Here is a 21957-nt window from a genome sequence, read left to right as displayed (position 1 = left end):
AAATGATTCGCTTCTTACATTCACCTTTTCATGTTCATTCAAATCCATATGGCTTGGTTTAAATACTTCAAACAAAACGGTAGGTCCAGGCAGTCACAAAAACAGATGGGTGCTGGTTAAATTGTCATTTACATGAATGGAGTGAATTTGGAGTGACAGTTTTCCCCCCCTTTGAGTGCGGATAGGTTCTAGCGGAACTGCAGGAAAGGACATGGAGTGCTGGAACGATGTGCGGGATTTTCCAACCGCTCAACTCTGCTCACATGCTCTGGTGGATACGCATTACAGCCAGGGCAAGTACTGTAGAATAGATTGTTCACTTTAATCTGTGTGTGAGAACACCAGGCCTTCATTCGAAACACACAAGGAAAAAGAAACAGAGAAAAGCAGCCTGTACAAATAATGAGTGAAGGAATTGTACAAGAGTGGTGTAAACACATATACATATTAACAAATATTCCATGATCATCATACTCAATAGTTTTGTCCAATCTCTTATCAACAATACTAGTCTTTGCCTTGAAAAACCAACACAGTAGCCTGCCCAAACAATTAGCATTTTTATGTTCTGAAAACGATAATAACCATTACAGTAATCACAAAACATGACCTATAGTTGAAAATGTCCCTAATGGCACCCTATTCCCGTAATAGTGCACTACTTTTAACCAGGGCCCATAGGGATCAGGTCAAAAGTAGTGAACGATATAGGGAATAGGGTGCCATTTGGAACAGGCGCTATTAGACCCTCTTAAAACCCTTGACACAGGGGTGTTAGGAGTGTTGCAGTCCTGTATGTCACCCCATCTCCCACCTCTGTCCTCTTATTTCCTGTGCCTCTCTTCTACCCATTTTCCAACAACACAGCACGGATCAATCTTTGGTGAACACTCCGTTGTTGTTGATGTTTATTTCTGTTGATAATTTCACAACTCGCTGTGCTTAAGGGTCAAATGTATCGCCATGGACACACTCACAGTAGATCTCGTCTGTTCGTTTACTTTTGCACAAAGTCTTTCAAATAAAACAGCCTCGAGATTCTATTGTTGCTGCTCTTTTTTGCATTTAAGTTATATTAAAACAAAAACAAAATCACTGCACTTTTCCCTTCCCCTCCATTCGTCCCTCGTCCCCCTCTTCCTCATCCGATTTGGGAGACAATCCTTTCACCCCTGTTTGTTTTCCACCCAGTCAGAGAGATACCAATACATCTTTCCCCTAAGTATTTGTTTCACGCACTCTCAACAGACAGTCTTCTCTGGCCCATCCATGTCCATTGAGTCAGTGGTTTTCAGGGACTCAGAGACAGACCCCCCCCCCTCAACTGAGCTCGAAGCCTGCGGAGGACTCGATGGCGTAAAGCAACTTGTTCCTCATCAGGTGCTGGTCGCAGAACTCGGGCAGCTTGAGCAGGTTCATACAGGTGGAGGCCGTGGGCAGGCGCTCCAGGTCGTTCCCCCCATTATGGATGCAGAAGGCTGGGTACAGCTCCTGGAAACACAGTGGGGAGAACCTTGTCAAATGAGATTCAGAGGGTCACGGACAAAGTTTTTATGAATAACCTAAGATAGGCCGCGGCCTATCGTTTCCAATGGAAGCAAATTAATTATAGAAGGCAGAACAAGGAGTTGAGCAGAGTCAAGCACAAGCTAACGAGATTCAATTAGAGTGTTCTAGCATGTATTTGCATATTTCCGTTAGGGAACGCCTACTCGTTGAAGTGCGCGTGTGCAATAACTCAATTCACCCTTGTACTCCTAAACAACACGCAGTTTAGAAACTTTGGCAAAGGGATACGTCTACAAAACTTAGTACCGGCTATTCATAACAAGGTTCTAGTTTGGGGAACAGAAAACTGTATTGAGATCAAATGTTTCATCCATTACAGAATTAGCAGAATGTCGGCCAAAATCCATCTCGCTCCACCATCTCCCACCGCCAGCCACTGGGGCTCCTCTCATCACCATTTTTGGTGGCGAGTGGAAATGCTAACCGGATGTTTTAGATTCATACATCCGGTGAAACAACGGTCTCATTGTTCTATCTGTGCCACGAAAGCTCACGATACATTCAGTTTATCCAATTGACGAACAACACATTTGGCACAACACTTCTTATATAACAAGAGTTTTTCTTGACAAAAATAATTACAACAGTTGTGGACACTTTTAATGCCGACAGACTTGCTGTTATCAAAAATATCTGTTGTATTACAACCATTGTTTTAGTTGTAGAACCTAAGTGTGTACGGGGCACCCCAAAGAATGACAGCATCATTGTAACGGCATTCTTCGTTTGTTGAATGAGAGTCGGACCGAAATGCAGCGTGGTGGTTACTCATGTCTTTAATGAAGAAAAACGGAACGATACATGAAATAACTAATAAATACAAAAACAACAAACGGAACGTGAAACCTATTACAGCCTATCTGGTGAACACTACACAGAGACAGGAACAATCACCCAAGAAATACACAGTGAAACCCAGGCTACCTAAATACGGTTCCCTATCAGAGACAACAAGAATCACCTGACTCTGATTGAGAACCGCCTCAGGCAGCCAAACCTAAACTAAACACACCCCTAATCAACCACAATCCCAATGCCTACAAAAACCCCAATACGACAACACAATAACATAAACCCATGTCACACCCTGGCCTGACCAACTAATTAACTAAAACACAAAATACTAAGACCAAGGCGTGACAATCATTCAGTTACAGAAAGACAGACTGAAATACAACAAGCTTAACAGAGGTACATAAGGATAATTGAAGACCAACAGTGCGATACCAGCATCGAGATATATATTTTCTCCCTGTGATATTTTGTCCATGGCAAAAACGAAACCACGAAGCAGACCAAACACTGCATGTCAATTATTGTGTTGCTATTGCTTGGGAAAATAAACACATGCGACTCTAGACGACAACGTAACGATGTTTGTTTCCGGACGGTTTTGTTTTCCTAAAGAAGTTCAAATCAGCTTCTTGTTTCGTTTCCTTGCCACGATACTAACGAGTATCGCGTTACTGGTATCGTCCCGGCCCAACCAGACAGAAAGACATGGATCATCTGATGTCACCGATGATGATCATCATATCCCGGGCAATTCTAATTAAGCCGTAAATGTCGAGCGACATCAGGGAATAAATGTGATAGGACGTGACGTTAAGTGTTTAGCTAATTCAGCGTGGATATAAATTAAAAATAGGCTGTCGATGTTTGAAGGAGACACTTCCCCACTGGTAGCCTTTTGGATTGGGTACTGAGCAAGAGCAGCGAATGGTCACTTCATGTTGTCTATCTGGCACTTTTCAAATTATGCTTTCTGGTGATGAGGCCAGGTCACCTCATCTCCACCCACATCATCAAGGCCAAGACACTGCCTGTGTCCCAAATGGAACGCTATTCCCTATATAGTGCACTACTTTTGAAGAGGGCCCTATGTGTTTCCCTATGGTCCCTGGTCAAAAGTAGTGCACTATATAGGGAATAGGGTGCCATTTGGAGCGCAACCACTGACGTTTTCCATCAGAATCCACAGGAAACATCCTCTCTGTTTCTAACGTCCCGCCGCTCTACAGCAATTCATTTGTCAGGCTATTTAAAGATTAGGAGTGTGGCGTGTGGGGTTCAGCGCCTGTACCAGCCCGGTTAAATGGTTCTGGGGGGCTCTGCGGTAACGACCCAATTTTTCGGACAATTACTGTATTAAACTATCGTTGCTTATTGAGAAAGTGTCATTACGGGAACGATCATTCTGGAAAAAAGGCTCTCCATCATCTTTTTTAAATGGCTTCTCCTGACAGAGCTATTTCTCAGCTAATGAATCCTTGGACATTTACGGCAGCTAATTAAGGCTGGGCTAGCACGGGCGCAGGGTTAGGGTCAGGGGCCGCTCTCCGCTCCACCAATCACCATGAACCCCCCCCCTCCCCCTCTGGCCTGGGGAGGAGACAGGGTGGGGGGAAGGAGACCGGGAGGGGACGGCACATCCACACACTCCCCAAAGTCAAATTCATTAAACTGGGGCGGGGGACTCTCCAGCCTGAGCCACCGAGGGAGATTTTTAGGAGCGTTCCCAACTGTACCCTCCTCACCCCGCTGTGGGAGCACTTAAGTATTCTTAACTAACGATGGCAATAAACAGTAATAAAACCAATCATATGACAATTACAGCTTCTGGTAATCCTAAGTAAGGCGTATAAAAAATTCTAATGGATTTCAGCAGCGCTCTTCTCCTTTCTATTTCCAACTGTTTTAGTGTCTCTCTAAATCAAGACATTAGGAAAGTGAAACGGCTCTCGATTGGAGGAATCATCAGCTGATGACACAGCAATGGTAATTCCGGTAAACACAATTCCACCATTTCAGCACAAGTTTCAGCTCTTGGCTGAAGTCATTTTGGAAACAAACAGCTTTCGATGATGTTGCAGCAATGTTTTGGTGCTAGTTTTTGGGGGGTAGTGATTCAAAACAAGTATATGCTTCTGAGGTTATACCCTTTGCACAAATAAAGACATCTAACAACATAAAATATACAGTGCCTCAGGAAAGTATTCAGACCTCTTGACTTTATTCACATTTTGTTACATTACAGCATTACTCTAAAATCGATTAAATCGTTTTTTCCCCTCCTTAATTTACCCACAATACCTAATGACAAAGCAAAAACAGGATTTTATGACATTTTGCAAATTTATTAAGAATAAAAAATAGAAATATAACATTTAAATAAGTATTCAGACCCTTTACTCAGTACTTTGCTGAAGCACATTTGGCTGCGAATACAGCCTCGAGTATTCTTGGGCATGACGCTACAAGCATGGCCAACCTGTATTTGGGGAGTTTCTCCCATTCATCTCTGCAGATCCTCTCAAGCTCTGTCAGGTTGGATGCGGAGCGTCGCTGCACAGCTATTTTCAGGTCTCTCCAGAGATGTTAGATCGGGTTCAAGTCTGGGCTCTGGCTGGAGACTTTTCCCCAGAGTGTCTCCTGTGTTATCTTGGCTGTGTGCTTAGGGTCATTGTCCTGTTGGAGGGTGGAGGGTGTGACAGCACTGATGCTGTCACCAGGATGGTGCCAGGTTTCCTCCAGACGTGACACTTGGCATTCAGGCTAAAGAGTTCAATATTGGTTTCATCAGACCAGAGAATCTTGTTTCTCATGGTCTGGGTCCTTTAGGTGCCTTTTGGCAAACTCCAAGTGGGCCATCATGTGCCTTTTACTGAGGAGCACTCTACCATAAAGGCCTGATTGGTAGAGTGCTGCAGAGATGCTTGTTCTTCTGGAAGGATCTCCCATCTCCACAGAGGAACTCGGGAGCTCTGTCAGAGTGACCATCTTGTTCATGGTCACCTCCATGACCAAGGCTGAACACTTTCCACTGATTGTTCAGTCTTGATGGTTCCAAAATTCTTCCATTTAAGAATGATGGAGGCCACTGTGTTCTTGGAGACCTTCAATGTTGCAGAATTGTTTTGGTACCCTTCCCCAGATCTGTGCCTCGGAGCTGTATGGACAATTCCATCGACCTCATGGCTTGGTTTATGCTCTGACATGCCCTCCAGGACACCTACAGCACCCGATGTCACTTGAAGGCCAAAATGATCATCAAGGACATCAACCACCCAAGCCACTGTCTGTTCACCCCGCTATCATCCAGAAGGCGAGATCAGTACAGGTGCATTAAAGCTGGGACCGAGAGACTGAAAAACAGCTTCTATCTCAAGGCCATCAGACTGTTAAATAGTCATCACTAGCACATTAGAGGCTGCTGCCTATATACATAGACTTGAAATCACTGGCCACTTTAATAAATGGATCACTAGTCTTTAATAATGTTTACATATTTTGCATTACTCATCTCATATGTATAAACTGTATTCTATTCTACTGTATCTTAGTCTATGCCGCTCTGACATTGCGCGTCCATATATTTATATATTCCTAATTCCATTCCTTTACTTAGATGTGTGTATTGTTATGAAATTGTTAGATATTACTTGTTAGATATTACTGTACTGTCGGAGCTAGAAACACAAGCATTTAGCTACACCCGCAATAACATCTGCTAAATATGTGTATGTGACCAATAAAATTTGATTTGATTTGACCTTATATAGACAGGTATAGACAGGTCTTTTCAAATTATGTCCAACCAATTGAATTTACAGGTGGACTCCAATCAAGTTTTAGAAACATCTCAAGGAAAATCAATGGAAACAGGATGCAACTGAGCTCAATTTGGAGTCTCATAGCAAAGGGTCTGTATACTTATGTAAATAAGGTATATGGTTTTCAATATTAATACATTTACAAAAACGTATAAAAATCTGTTTTTGCTTTGTCATTATGGGGTATTGTGTGTAGATTGATGAGAAGCATTTTTTCTTTTAAAATCAATTTTAGAATAAGGCTGCAACATAACAAAATGTGGAAAAAGTCAAGGTTTCTGAATACTTTCTGAATGCACTGTATGCCTTTATTTTGTGTGTGAAACTAACGTCTCCCCATTTCTCATCGAGGTCAAACAGGAGCCAACAGTGCAAACGTTCACCGTGCCGCCGGCTTAGTCTGACACCAACGTCAATATTTGTCCGGCGGGTGATACCTGCCAACCGAGCTCACGCCCAAACGGTCGGGCAAAGGGCTCAAATTGACTTATAATCCAGAGGAGGGTTGTGAACCGCAGTGAGCAGGTATAGGAGATAAGCACGAGCTCAGGAGCATTATGAGTCTTATCACCGAGCCTAATTTGAAAAGGATCATCGGAGGGAGTTATCAGGCCAGGCATTTTCATTACATGCCCATTACAACAGTGAACACTCCCTAGCGCTGGATTTAGTCTTGGGTTGCGTCCTAAATGGCACCCTATTACCTATAATATATAGTGCACCACTTTTAGTAAAAAATATAGGGTGTAATTTGGACTCTCAGTCTTTGGTTGAACTCCTGATGGCGCCGGCTACAATCAACACAGTCTATAATACCAGACGGAGGGTAGAAAAGAGGGGCAGGAAAGAAAAAAAAGCAGACGTAATGAACTTTCGGTCAACCCTCACCTTGAAGCCCAGGAGGGGAGGCCGCGAGCAACTGGTGACAAACTTGAGCAGCTTGCGTTTCTCTTCATCGGTGAAGCTTTCCACCACCTCCCAGAAGATGGTAATGACAGGGTGAGTGGCAGTGTAACCACCTGGTGAAGAGAGAGAGACATGATAATCTGACACACTTGGGTTTTTAGTCTTAAAATAAAAAAACACACAAAAAAAACACCTGTAAACCGAGTGAATCCACTGTCTGACAGACGTAGCTGTCACATTGTTTGTGTTGTTTAAGACTCATGATGCAGCCATGCCATCTCGACTACCCCCCATTCAGCAAACACATTACTCCAGAGCGCAACCGTATGCCGTGACTAGGCCACCTGTCCCATGAAGTTGGCAGGAGAGCTTGACAGTTAGCTCTATGGAAATCCTCCTGACTTTACAGCACATTAAAATGGTCAAAGTAATCACTACTACTAGAAACGGACTATCACAGAGTATTAATGAGTACAACTTCAATATCATTTTCACCATTATGGCAGAGCCTAAATAATTTTGTTTCTTAAAAGAAACTAATACAAACCATCCATAATGTGATCATACCCGAGTAGTTTTGTTTCTTTAAATAAAATTGTACAAACCATCCATTAATGTGATCATACCTGAGTAGTTTGTAAACGTCTTCAGGTCGTCAAGACAAATGGGTACATGAGCTCCAGATATCAACACCTGTAGTGGGAAAGCAAAGATCGATGAAGAAAATGTTGAAGTGTATATTTACGTGTGCATGTTTGTAAAAGTAATGTGAATCGACTTGCAACATTCTGGTAACTTTCCCAAAATTAGACGTTTTCCAGAAATCCTCTGGATTTTGCAAACCTAGTGAATATCCTTGACGTTACCTGGATCTCCTGCTGGTCAAACATACGCAGCCACTCCAGGTTGACAACGTTGGCCAGGCCCTGTCTGAAGGCCAGGCAGTGGGGCCTGATCTGTTTGTTGAGTCGGTAATCTGCCACTAAATGGATATACGCTATCCTGTTGGCCGTGGACACAGGGATGTCCTTCCCTCCAGGCTTCAGCTCAACCACCTGGAAGAAAGGCCCTGTCAGACATACAGGCATTTATCTCAAATCCACGTAGAGGGCAACCAGGCAAAAACCACCATATGTCACCCTCACACTTTACTTCGGGTATTACTTTCTCAATGCTCGAAACTTCAAAAGTCAAGAAATGTGTTCACCAGAAAGTGTCACTCCATGTAAAATATACATTTCATAGTGGAGCATGTAATATTATTGCGTCAAGATAAGCTTTTTAGGGTGTGTCAACCCAGAGAGCGTGATTGAAGTTACCAGTGGAGCAAAGGGAGAAGTCACTGATCAAGGGGCCCAGGGGCAGTGGTGTAAAATACTTTCAAGTACGACTTGTGTAGTTTTCTGGGGCTATCTTAACTAATTATAATTTTGGACAACTTATACTTCACTACATTCCTTAAGAAAATCATGTCCTTTTTACTAAAAGTACTCGTTACATTTTGAATGCTTAGCAGGACAGGAAAATGGTCCAATTCCCACACTTCTCAAGACAACATCCCTGGTCATCCCTACTGCCTCTGATCTGGCGGACTCACTAAACACACATGCTTAGTTTTATTAAATGATGTCTGAGTTTTGGAGTGTGCCGCAGGCTATACGTAAATTAAAAAACAAACAAAGAAAATGGTGTTGTCTGGTTTGGGAATTTGAAATGATTTATAATTTGACTTTTGTACTTAAGTATATTTTAGAAATTACATTTACTTTTGACACTGAAGTATAATTAAAAACACTTTTAGAATTTTACTCAAGTAGTATTTTACTGGGTGACTTTCACTTTTACTTGAGTTGTTTTCTATGATCGGCTATAGTGTTGGGTTTTGGGTCACAAAACCTGATCTATCTCCTTCCTGGAGGGTTTTGCATTTTGGTTGAATGGTCTTGGAGGAGTAAGGACACATACCACATAATCACAGTAAAATAATCCAGATCACTAAGGAACTTTTCTAATACTCTTAAGATCAATATGTTCCCAAAAATCTGAAGTAGCCACCTTCATGAAAAAAGTAGCCAGTCAGGGGGTAGCCAGTCACCCGACAAAATCGATTAAAATGTACATTAAGTAGCTAACCACATAAGGGTTAGTAGCCAGCAGGCCCACTATCTGAGTTTCATTTTGTGTTTCTGATTATGTGCTAATGTCTGAGAATGATTGTCTTTATCTTGCTTGCTTTGGCTATCTTCCGAGGGCATATACGGGCCAGTCTGCCTCCGAGTGTGTGCCTTATCTCCCGCAAATTGTTTTCCGAATCGTGTTTGGGATGCCCTATTTGCGACTGCGGGCTACACTGTAGCGCGACTGTTCAAGCCTGTTTAAAGAGGAGCTAATAAGAGAAGGTAAGGCCCTGAGCAAACAGGGAGAGCGGGTAGAGTGCTTAGCCCAGCCCGGGGTGACTGGTAAGGGTGACTAGAGGGCAGTGAATAGACCCCTCTCTGTCTAAAAAAACAGGCTCAGACATGTTGGACGTGCCAAAGAAGTAAAAGTCATGCCTCTCAGGCGTGTTCTGAGAAAATTGCTTGATGGCCGGCTTGTTAGAATGGTCAACAGAGAGCCTCCTATTCCCCGCGGCACGGCACCACTCAGGGCGAGAGCTGACGACGTGCTTTATCTCTCTCAGTGCCTCTCAATACAGACAACGTGAGGGAAATTAATTATTAACACTGCAGGGAGGGAAAAGGGAATGGCGAGAGGGACAGAATGACAAGGCCAGAGACACAGGCAGGAAAGAGGGATGGAGTCACAGGCAATCAAAGGCGGCGATGCTGTGATAACCCCTACGTCCCTCCATCGACACACACACACACACAAGCCCCACCCACCTGTGCCTCTCCCAGGTCATTGTTGACGATGGTGAAGTTGAGTCCCAGGTCCTCCACGTCGTCCTCGTAGCTCTTGAGGAAGAGCAGGTTGCGGTACATCTCGGGGTCCAGCGAGGCCAGGTGGTGGATGTCCACATCAGCACTGGTGCCCAGCAGCTTGGACAGGAAAAAGCTGGCAAACGGCAGCTCCACCAGCATGTTCTCATACAGGGCCTATAGGGAGAAATAAAAAGGTCATAGGTCATCATAGATGCACTCAGGTCAAAGGTCACGATAACATGATCCTGTGTGGCTCAGTTTTTAGAGCTTGGAGCTTTCAGTGCCGGGATCGTGGGTTCGATTCCCGCTGGGGTTGCACATACGAAAATGTATGCACGCATGATTGTAAGTTACTTTGGATAAAAGCATCTGCTAAATGGCATGACCAAAGGTACGTGGACATCTGCTCATCGAACATCTCATTCCAAAATTATGGGCATTAATATGGAGTAGGTCCCCCCTTTGCTGCTATAACAGCCTCCACTCTTCTGGGAAGGCTTTCCACTAAATGTTGGAACATTGTAGCAGAGACTTGCTTCCATTTAGCCACAAGATCATTAGTGAGGTTGGGCACTGTTGGGCATTTAGGCCTGGTTCGCAGTCGGCGTTCCAATTCATCCCAAAGGTGTTCTATCGGGTTGAGATCAGGGCTCTGTGCAGGCAAGGCAAGTTCTTCCACACTGATCTCGACAAACCATTTCTGTACGGACCTAGCTTTGGCACGGGGCATTGTCATGCTGAAACAGGAAAAGGCCTTCCCCAAACTGTTTCCACAAAGTTGGAGCTGTTGTTGGCCCTAGATGTTTTCATTCCACAATAACAGCACTTACAATTGACAGGGCCAGCTCTAACAGGGCATACATTTGACGAACTGACTTGTTGGAAAGGTGTCATTCGGTGCCACGTTGAAAGTCACTGAGCTCTTCAGTAAGGCCATCCTACTGCCAATGTTGGTGTACGGAGAATGCATGGCTGTGTCCTCAATTTTATACACGGATGTGGCTAAAATAGCCAAATCCACTAATTTGTTGAAGGGGTGTCCACACATATACAGTTGAAGTCGGAAGTTTACATTCATCTTAGCCAAATACATTTAAACAAAGTTTTTCACAATTCATGACATTGAATCCGAGTAAAAATTCCCTGTCTTCGGTCAGTTAGGATCACCACTTTATTTTAAGAATGTGAAATGTCAGAATAATAGTAGAAAGTGATTTATTTCAGCTTTTATTTATTTCATCACATTCCCAGTGGGTCAGAAGTTTACATACACTCAATTAGTATTTGGTAGCATTGCCTTTAAATTGGTTAACTTGGGTCAAACATTTCAGGTAGCCTCCCACAAGCTTCCCAAAATAAGTTGTGTGAATTGTGGCCCATTCCTCCTGACAGAGCTGGTGTAATTGAGTCAGGTTTGTTGGCCTCCTTGCTCGCACACGCTTTTTCAGTTCTGCCCACAGATTTTCTATAGGATTGAGGTCAGAGCTTTGTGATGGCCACTCCAATAATTTGACTTTGTTGTCCTTAAGCCATTTTGCCACAACTTTGGAAGTATGCTTGGGGTCATTTTCCATTTGAAGACCCATTTGCGACCAAGCCTTAATTTCCTGACTGATGTCTTGACATGTTGTTTCAATATATCCCCATACTTTTCCTCCCTTGTGATCTATTTTGTGAAGTGCACCAGTCCCTTCTGCAGCAAAGCACCCCCACAACATGATGCTGCCACCCCCGTGCTTCACGGTTGGGATGGTGTTCTTCGGCTTGCAAGCCTCCCTCTTTTTCCTCCAAAATAACGATGGTCATTATGGTCAAACAGTTCTATTTTTGTTTCATCAGACCAGAGAGCAGAAATTTCTCCAAAAAGTACAATCTTTGTCCCCATGTGCAGTCTGGCTTTTTTTAATGGCGATTTAATGTACTTGTCCTCTTGGTCAGTTGTGCACCGGTGCATCACACTCCTCTTTCTATTCTTGTTAGAGCCAGTTTGTGCTGTTCTGTGAAGGGAGTAGTACACAGCGTTGTACGAGATCTTCAGTTTCTTGGAAATTTCTCACATCGAATAGCCTTAATTTCTCAGAACAAGTTCTTTGTTTTTGGCCATTTTGAGCCTGTAATCGAACCCACAAATGCTGATGCGCCAGATAATCAACTAGTCTAAAGGCCAGTTTTATTGGTTATTTAATCAGCACAACAGTTTTCAGCTGTGCTAACATAATTGCAAAAGGGTTTTCTAATGATCAATTCGCCTTTTAAAATGATAACCTTGGATTAGCTAACACAGCCATTGGAACACAGGAGTGCTGGTTGGTGATAATGGGCCTCTGTACGCTTATGTAGATATTCCATTCAAAATCATCATTCAAAATTTCCAGCTACAATAGTCATTTACAACATTAACAATGTCTACACTGTATTTCTGATCAATTTGATGTTATTTTAATGGACAAAAAATGTGCTTTTCTTTCAAAAACAAGGACATTTCTAAGTGACCCCAAACTTTTGAACAGTAGTCTATATATAAATATAAACTCAGCAAAAAAAGAGATGCCCTCTCACTGTCAACTGTTTTTATTTTCAGCAAACTTAAACTTGTAAATATTTGTGAACTTGCAAATATTTGTATGAACATAACAAGATTCAACTGAGACATAAGCTGAACAAGTTCCACAGACATGTGACTATCAGAAATTGAAATGTGTCCCTGAACAAAGGGGGGGGGGGGTTACAAATCAAATGTAACAGTCAGTATCAGTTGTGGCCACCAGCTGCATTAAGTATTGCAGTGTATCTCCTCCTCATGGACTGCACCAGATTTGCCAGTTCTTGCTGTGCGATGTTACCCCACTCTTCCACCAAGGCACCTGCAAATTCCCAAACATTTCTGGGGGGGAATGGCCCTAGCCCTCACCCTCCGATCCAACAGGTCCCAGACGTGCTCAATGGGATTGAGATCTGGGCTCTTCGCTGGCCATGGCAGAACACTGACATTCCTGTCTTGCAGGAAATCACGCACAGGACGAGCAGTGTGGCTGGTGGCATTGTCATGCTGGAGGGTCATGTCAGGATGAGCCTGCAGGAAAGGTACCACATGAGGGAGGAGGATGTCTTCCCTGTAATGCACAGCATTGCCTGCAATGACAACAAGCTCAGTCCGATGATGCTGTGTCACACCGCACCAGACCATGACGGAACCTCCACCTCCAAATCGATCCCGCTTCAGAGTACAGGCCTCGATGTAACGCTCATTCCTTCGATGAGAAACGCAAATCCGACCATCACCCCTGGTGAGACAAAAACGCGACTCATCAGTGAAGATTACTTTTTGCCAGTCCTGTCTGGTCCAGCGACGGTGGGTTTGTGCCCATAGACGACGTTGTTGCCTACCTCAGTCCAGCCTACCTCAGTCCAGCCTCTGTCAGCCTATTGCGGACAGTCTGAGCACTGATGCAGGGATTGTGCGTTCCTGGTGTAACTCAGGCAGTTGTTTTTGCCATCCTGTACATGTCCCGCAGGTGTTGTTACACGTGGTCTGCCACTGCGAGGACAATCAGCTGTCCTTCCTGTCTCCCTGTAGCGCTGTCTTAGTCGTCTCACAGTATGGACATTGCAATTTATTTCCCTGGCCACATCTGCAGTCCTCGTGCCTCCTTGCAGCATGCCTAAGGCACGTTCACGCAGATGAGCAGGGACCCTGGGCATCTTTCTTTTGGTGTTTTTCAGAGTCAGTAGAAAGGCCTCTTTCGTGTCCTAAGTTTTCATAACTGTGACCATAATTGCCTACCGTCTGTAAGCTGTTAGTGTCTTAACGACCCTTCCACAGGTGCATGTTCATTAATTGTTTATGGTTCATTGCACAAGCATGTGAAACCCTTTACAATGAAGGTCTGTGAAGTTATTTGGATTTTTACTAATTATCTTTGAAAGACAGGGTCCTGAAAAAGGGGCGTTTCTTTTTTTGCTGAGTTTATATATTATGTGTTATGATAAAAATTAGGTAATGATAAAGTCATACAAATCAGACTAGCATAAAAACCTCAACAGAACAGTGAACAGAATAATCAATCAATAACAACAATGGATATCGGTGAGAGAGCCATCTTTGCTGTTTGCAATTATAAACTGAGGTTAAAAGACTGACCGGAACATCAGATAAAGATGCGATAAGACAGTAAATCAGTTCACATCGGTGCAAGAGCACAAAACAAGAACACAATCTGTCTAAAACACACCGGCCTTAAAATCCGCCTGCCTCAAACTTTATAAATGTCAATTCTCACCTTGACCTGGGCTGCCATTAAGAACCTTGGCCGAGCAGGTGACTCATAAAACCGGGAGCTAATGTACTGGAATAGTCCTAAAAAAAAGAGCCCGTTCCAGGCATTAAAATATAGAGGTCCTTATAAATGATTGCACTAAAAACCCTGACCACATCAGCTAAATGGATTATAAATCTAGGCCATTTCCATAATGCATGCATCTTAAACATACAGGCAGGTATAAATCAGGGTCTATTTTCTAAACACAGGTTAATTGCGCAACTTTAAACACATTCGATTTTTTTAATGCAAATTAATCCACTTAGCATTTCTCAGGTGGCTCCTTCTGAATTCCTTGACCATATGCGCTGCATACCCACTTGAAACCTATCAATAACAATAACACAGTGCCGGGAAGAGGTGGCACTAAGTATATGGAGGGAGAAGGAAAAAAAACCTGTGGCATTTTCTTTCTTTTTTTTTTTTAACAGCCACTTTATTTATGGGTGTTTATTGCCAGAAATTGTGCCAAAATGACTCGGGATAAAACGGATTAATTATGGCCCAGCCCCTTTTAATATAAGTGAGTGCAGTGGCAACGCAATTAAAGCAGATCGCAGCGCCATCAGGGAGAATAAACGCCCAACAACATCGCAGGTTGCCTTCTGTTAGCTGCCAAATAAATTCCTTAATTTACAACATTAAGAATCAATAAAAATATAATGCCTTTCAAACGCATCGCTATCAATCAGGGGTGCAACCCAACGCACCTCTAAAGGGGAACTTTTAGTCCGACCGGGGAGATTAATGAGGAAAGGCACTGGGGAAGTGGGAGGGAGGGTGGATGGTACAAACACACACAAAACTTCAGCCACCTGCTGAAAGAGTTTGGAGGCTATGCCAGGGCTAATGCCGGGCTTTGTACTATCATGAAGAGGCATGCTGTGGGTGTTCCAGATGGGTGAGGCATAGCGAGGAGGGGTGGGGGGGTTGCTCCACATGTCCTACTGAAGTTTACTGGATCTTGGCTGGACGGTGACAGTGATGTGGGGCAGTGAGACTGGCATCAGGAGACCTCTCTCTTTACTACCCCGACAAAATTGTCCGGAAGAAGAGAGGCACCGAAAACAGCTTAAAAGGGGAAGTTCCGTATTTTACAACTTGATGTTCGTCAGTTCCTCGCCCTGAAAGTAGTCTATGGGGCAGAAGAAACTGGAATCCATTTAGTTTTCTTTAAACAGTCACTACAAACTACAGCTAGCCTAACTTTAGCAACCGTGCATTTTTTTATTTCACAATCAAATCAATACAATTATTTGGTTTGAAGTTAACTTGAGGTGATTTAAAAATTAAAAAATTACATTACACATTTGCCCCAAATCAGTGCTTGACTTGGACTGAAATAGGTGAACGGACTGTTTATATTCAGATGCAGGAGCTCCACAACACTTTTGAGCTAATATTCCACAAGAGGAACTGGAGCACAAGCAGTAGAACATTTGAGGTGCCAGTACTCGGCTCAGCAGAGCGCCTGTCCAAGTCAAGCACTGCCCGACGCCTCCAATGGCTTGTAGAAACTAGTAAGAACAGTGAGAGACACCAGCAACCTTGGACTCTAGATGCTTGAGAGCACAGATAATAATACTGAAGACTTGAGAATTCAATATGCTTTTATGCTCAGTGGAATTGTATACCAATGAGGTCTGTAAAAAATGTAAATCATACACACGTGTTGTTAAGTGGTTTCCGTTTGTGGCGTCAAATCTTATACGTGTCAGTTGGGAGGACAAGTGAGGAAGAGGGATGATCGGCGTCCCATATTGTGATGTCCAATCCCATTTCAGTGAGTACCCCAGACTGGCCCACTCCTGATGTTAATACATTACCTCTACGACAATGGCAGGCCGGGAGGTCATTATTGAACTATATTAATCTCCTGTGTCCCATAGGTCTTAGTGTGTGTACCGCGCATCTCTCCACGCACTCTCCACGCAGCAGTGATGCAATCCTAATCTATAACGCCCCACCCCCCACCCGGGCGCAGGTAATAACGGCACTAAACAAATATCAATACACCACTCAAACGAGCACTCACACGTCGTATTTATGGAGAAGAAAAAAAGGGAACTTAAGGTAGGGTTAATTGAAAGTCAAATTCAAATTAATTTCCCCTGCCTTAATTGCCTGAGCCATTAGCTGTAGTGATCGGGGAAGGGGGAGCAGAGCGCGTTTCTATCAGCTGACTAGCCATTTCTCACCGTGGGGATGGAAAACGTGGAGACACCAGGGGTCGCGTCCCAAATGGTACCCTAATTCCCTCTGTGGTGCACTACTTTTAACAAGTAGTGCACGATATATAGGGAATAAGGTGCCATTTGGGACAACGCCCAGGAGGAGTTATGGTGCCCTGATGAGTGGACTGGACCGTCATGCAAAGAGAGAGAGAGAGCAAGAGCATAGCGAGAGAGAGAGAGAGAGAGAGAGAGAGAGAGAGGACTTTAGACGCTCCGGACTGTAAAACAGATCAAAATGCTATTACCACATTCTTTGACCGCTTATTTATGTCCATGTCGGCGGGGGGCTAGCACTGATTTAGCGCCCGGGCAAATGCAATCGCTACACAAACAACGAGGCAGGAATCATAGGCTAATGGAATGCCTAATTGAGAGGCGGTTGGTTGTCATGAGGTAATTCTTCTCCCGTTGAGAATGAGATGACCCCTCCCAGACACACACACACACACACACACACACTCCCACAGCATCTCGATAAACAATCTGCCGGCACATGCATTAAATAAGATTTAAAAACATTCGGCTATAATAAATAGTGCAGTCAAAGGGGGAGGAGGGGGCAGGGAAAACAATGCCTTCAACAGATTACGCATAGGACTAATGAACCAAACTATGCTTTGTACAAGAATCGGGTCCAAGTTCTGTCTTATTTCATTCAAAATTGTCACTTTCTTGGACATCGAACACAAAATCAAGGACAATGAACACAGTTGTTTGATATGCAGTCAAGTTAAAATACTAGCAGCCATTAGATCTTATAATGAATCAGCCTTATCTCTTTACTGTACCTCTATTATTCAATGACATAGGGTGGGTTGACTCCCAGATGACCTGCTGGTGTCTGAGGCACAGTGTGACCCTCAGAGGGAACACAAGGGGGCATGGCAAACCCCCCTGCAAGAGTTAGCGGAGCACACTGCTGCTGACTACATTTCACATCTCATTAACTGATTAGACGTTCATCACACATTGGTTGGTTTTCCATCTAATTACCACATTAGGAGGTGCTTGTTGTTTCAGTTAATGCTTGAAGACACCTGGTGATCATTTGGAGCCAACATACAGATATGCACACAAACACCTTGTATTGCTTAATAACTTCACCCTTGGGTGCTTGTTAACTATTTAAAAAAGGTGCACTATGCAGAAATCACTCCGCCATTTCCTGGATGCTAAAATTCAAATAGTTTGCTTAATTTCAGTTTATGTGACAAAACATGCAAGTATAATGTAGAGAATCATTCTACCATCCAAACAGCTGTGGAATATCTTTACCATAACCAAAAATATTGTATTTTTAGCTGTTTGAAGCTGGTGTACAAAACCAAAAGATGCAAAAATCGGAACCCAAGAACGGGAAGCTTAGAAATAGCGCACAAAGAACAGATCTACCGCTTCTTAGTAAATGCTTTCAATGAGAATGACAGTTCCATAACACACATTTCTATGTGAATTTGGTCAGGTCGCCCCAAAAAGTTACATACTGCAGCTTTCAATTGGTCAGTTCCTGCTGCAAGTTTTTTAGCAACACATCCCATTCTTCCATTGTCTATGATGATTTTTCAACGCAGATACCGATTATTAGAGGTCTAAAAAAGGTCGACACCGATTAAATCGGCCAATTTTTTTATTTTTTTATTTGTAATAATGATAATTACAACAATACTGAATGAACACTTACTTTAACTTAATATTATACATGAATAAAATCTATTTAGCCTAAAATAAATAATTAAACATGTTCAATTTGGTTTAAATAATGCAAAAACAAAGTGTTGGAGAAGAAAGTAAAAGTGCAATATGTGCCGTGTAAAAAAGCTAACGTTTGAGTTCCTTGCACCAAACATGAGAACATATGAAAGTTGGTGGTTCCTTTTAACACGAGACTTCAATATTCCAAGGTAAGAGGTTTTAGGTTGTAGTTAATATAGTAATTATAGGACTATTTCTCTCGAAACCATTTGTTTTTCATATAGCTTTGACTACTGGATGTTCTTATAGACACTTTAGCATTGCCAGTGTAACAGTATAGCTTTCGTCCCTCTCCTCGCTCCTACCTGCACTCGAACCAGGAACACATCTACAACAGCCACACTTGAAGCAGCATTACCCATGCAGAGCAAGGGGAATAACTACTCCAAGTCTCAGAGCGAGTGACGTTTGAAACGCTATTAGCGCGCACCCCGCTAACTAGCTAGCAATTTCATATCGGTTATAACCAATCATTAGGCTGACAGGCTTGAAACCATAAACAGCGATGTGCTTGCGAAGAACTGCTGGCAAAACGCACAAAAGTGCTGTTTGAATGAATGCTTAAGAGCCTGCTGCTGCCTACCATCGCTCAGTCAGACTGCTCTATCAAATCATAGACTTAGTTATAACATAATAACACACATAAATACGAGCCTTTGGTCATTAATATGGTTGAATCCGGAAACTATCAGTTCTAAAAACAAAATGTTTATTATTTCAGTGAAATACGGAACCGTTCGGTATTTTATCTAACGGGTGGCATCCCTAAGTCTAAATATTCCTGTTACATTGTACAACCTTCAATGTTATGTAACAATTATGTAAAATTCTGGCAAATTAGTTTGCAATGAGCCAGGCTGCCCAAACTGTTGCATATACCCTGACTCTGTGTGAAATGAACGCAAGAGAAGTGACCACAATTTCACCTGGTTAATATTGCCTGCTAACCTGGATTTCTTTTAGCTAAATATGCAGGTTTAAAAATATATACTTCTGTGTATTGATTTTAAGAAAGCATTGGTGTTTATGGTTAGGTACAGTCGTGCAACGATTGTGCTTTTTTCGCAAATGCGCTTTTGTTAAATCATCCCCCTGCGTTGCATCGATTATATGCAACGCAGGACACGCTAGATAAACTGGTAATATCATCAACCATGTGTAGTTAATTAGTGATTATGATTGATTTATTGTTTTTTATAAGTTTAATGCCAGCTAGCAACTTACCTTGGCTTCTACTGCATTCGTGTAACACGCAGGCTCCTCGTGGAGTGCAATGAGAGGCAGGTGGTTAGAGCATTGGACTAACTGTAAGGTTGCAAGATTGAATCCCCCGAGCTGACAAGGAAAAATCTGTCGTTCTGCCCCTGAACAAGGCAGTTAACCCACCGTTTCTAGGCCGTCATTGAAAATAAGAATGTGTTCTTAACTGACTTGCCTAGTTAAATAAAGGTGTGTAAAAAATATATATATATAAAAATTAAAACCATTCTTTTTTAATCGGCAAAATCGGTGTCCAAAAATACTGATTTCTGCCCCTTAATAATCGGCCATTCCGATTAATCGGTCGACCTCTAATTGACATGGTCCCCACTCTACACTGTATTGGCTACACAAGAACACTGATCACACACATTGATTTCTGTTGACTTTAACAGAGACCTGGAATGAGAGCGGTCTGTCTGTCAGCTAAGACAGCTTTCCCGTGGGCCTGGATGGTCCAGTGGTCAGTGGCGCCCGGCTACCGCACGTTTTCCCGTGTCGCTATGGGTTTGAATCCAACCCACTGCCTTTGTGACACACTATATATCTATCTTTCCTCTGTCGTCTCTCCTCTATTATATAAAAATGCACAATAAAATGTTTCTATTTAAAACTTTACCTTCCCCAGTATCCGTCCCAGGAAGTAGTAATGTCTGGCAAAGGAGTCCCCCACTAGCATCTGGGCGGTGGGGCTAGGATAAAGCAGGCCCTCGTTGGTGGTCTTGAAAAAGCCCTGGTTGGGGTTGAAGCCCGACTTCAGCAGCTCGTTGAGGAACTCGCGGAAGATGCCCCCGCCGTCGATACCCGCCTCGTCCAGACCGTGGGCGTTGAGTAGGTGCACCCGGACACGTTTCTTCAGGTCCGGCTCTGGATACACGGGACACGAAGGGAAATCAAGTTAGTAGAGAAAATATACACTAAGTGTATAAAACAAGACGAAGACAGCCCAGGTGAAAGTTATGATCCCTTATTGATGACCTCTATTAAATCCACTACAATTATTGTAGGTGAAGGGGAGGAGACCGATTAAATGATTTTTAAGCCTTGAGCCAATCTAGACATGGATTATGTGTGTGTGCCATTCAAAGGGTGAATGGGCAAGACAAAAGATTTAAGTGCCTTTGAACAGGGAATGGTAGTAGGTGCCATGCGCACCGGTTTGAGTATGTCAAGAACTGCAAAGCTGCTTTTCACGCTCAACAGTTTCCCGTGTGTATCCAGAATGGTCCACCACCCAAAGGACATCCAGACAACTTGACAACTGTGGGAAGCACTGGATTCAACAAGGACCAGCATCGCTGTGGAACGCTTAACACCTTGTAGAGTCAATGCCCCAACGAATTTAGGCTATTCTGAGATCAAAAGGGGTGCAACTCAATATTAGGAAGGTGTTCTTAATGTTTTGTACACTCAGTGTACATGCATGTAATAATTAAAATGTAATTTACAATTAAAAAAATCTACATTATGTGTAGGAATAGGGAAAATACACGACATTACCAAAAGTATGTGAACACCTGCTAGTCGAACATCTCATTCCAAAATCATGGCAATTAATATGGAGTTGGTCACCACTTTGCTGCTATAACAGCCTCCACTCTTCTCCACTCTAGTTAGGTCAGGCATTGATGTTGGGACGATTAGGCCCGGCTTGCAATCGACGTTCAAATTCATCCAAAGGGTGTTGGAAGGGGTTGAGGTCAGGGGCTGAGGCTCTGTGCAGGTCAGTAAAGATCTTCCACACCTAGGGCACAGAGGGCCTCCCGAGTGGCGCAGCTTTCTAAAGCACTGCATCGCAGTGCTTGAGGCGTCACTACAGACCTGGGTTCAATCCCATGCTGTGTCACAACCGGCAGTGATCGGGAAATCCATGAGGTGGCACACATGGGTCTCCCGTCGTCTGGGTTAGGGGAGGGTTTGGCCCGGCCGGGATTCCCTTGTCCCATCGCACTCTAGCACCTGTAAGTTGACTTTGGTTGACAGCTGGACGGTGTTTCCTCCAACACAACGGTGCGGCTGGCTTACGGTTTAAGGAGCACAAGAATGTAACTACCAATTGGTCCATAGTAGGAAAAGAATGTAACTACCAATTGTCTTGACAAACCATTTCTGTATGGACCTCACTTTGTGCACAGGGGTATTGTCATTGAGTTGGGGTTTTGTTCTATGTTTGTATTTCTATGTGTTTGGCCTGGTTATGGTTCCCAATCAGAGGCAGATGTCAATCGTTGTCTCTGATTGAGAACCATACCAGGCAGCCTGGTTTCGCCCTTGAGTTGTTTTCTGTCTCTGTACCAGACAGGACTGTTTCGTTTGTTCCGTTTTGTTATTTTGTTCTAGTGTTCAGTGTAATTAAAAGATCATGAACACGTACCATGCTGCA

General features: G+C 43.3%; 1 protein-coding gene across 1 annotated transcript in view; it reads right to left on the bottom strand.

Moving 5' to 3' along the window:
* Positions 1 to 301: 301 nt before the first annotated feature.
* ube3c (ubiquitin protein ligase E3C) overlaps positions 302 to 21957 on the bottom strand; it is a 46035-nt gene continuing 24379 nt past the window's right edge. The window contains exons 19-24 of the mRNA XM_064941882.1: positions 20194 to 20441; positions 9971 to 10183; positions 7955 to 8143; positions 7715 to 7781; positions 7071 to 7201; positions 302 to 1491 (exon numbers count right to left, since the gene is read on the bottom strand). Of these exons, the coding sequence (XP_064797954.1) occupies positions 1321 to 1491; positions 7071 to 7201; positions 7715 to 7781; positions 7955 to 8143; positions 9971 to 10183; positions 20194 to 20441 (1019 nt within the window). The 3' untranslated portion in view covers positions 302 to 1320. The remainder of the gene's footprint in view (positions 1492 to 7070; positions 7202 to 7714; positions 7782 to 7954; positions 8144 to 9970; positions 10184 to 20193; positions 20442 to 21957) is intronic.

Source organism: Oncorhynchus masou, chromosome 28, assembly GCF_036934945.1.
Source record: "Oncorhynchus masou masou isolate Uvic2021 chromosome 28, UVic_Omas_1.1, whole genome shotgun sequence".
NCBI lineage: Eukaryota > Metazoa > Chordata > Actinopteri > Salmoniformes > Salmonidae > Oncorhynchus > Oncorhynchus masou.
Note: the sequence above shows the minus strand (reverse complement) of the source record. Positions and strands in the feature narration are given on the sequence as shown.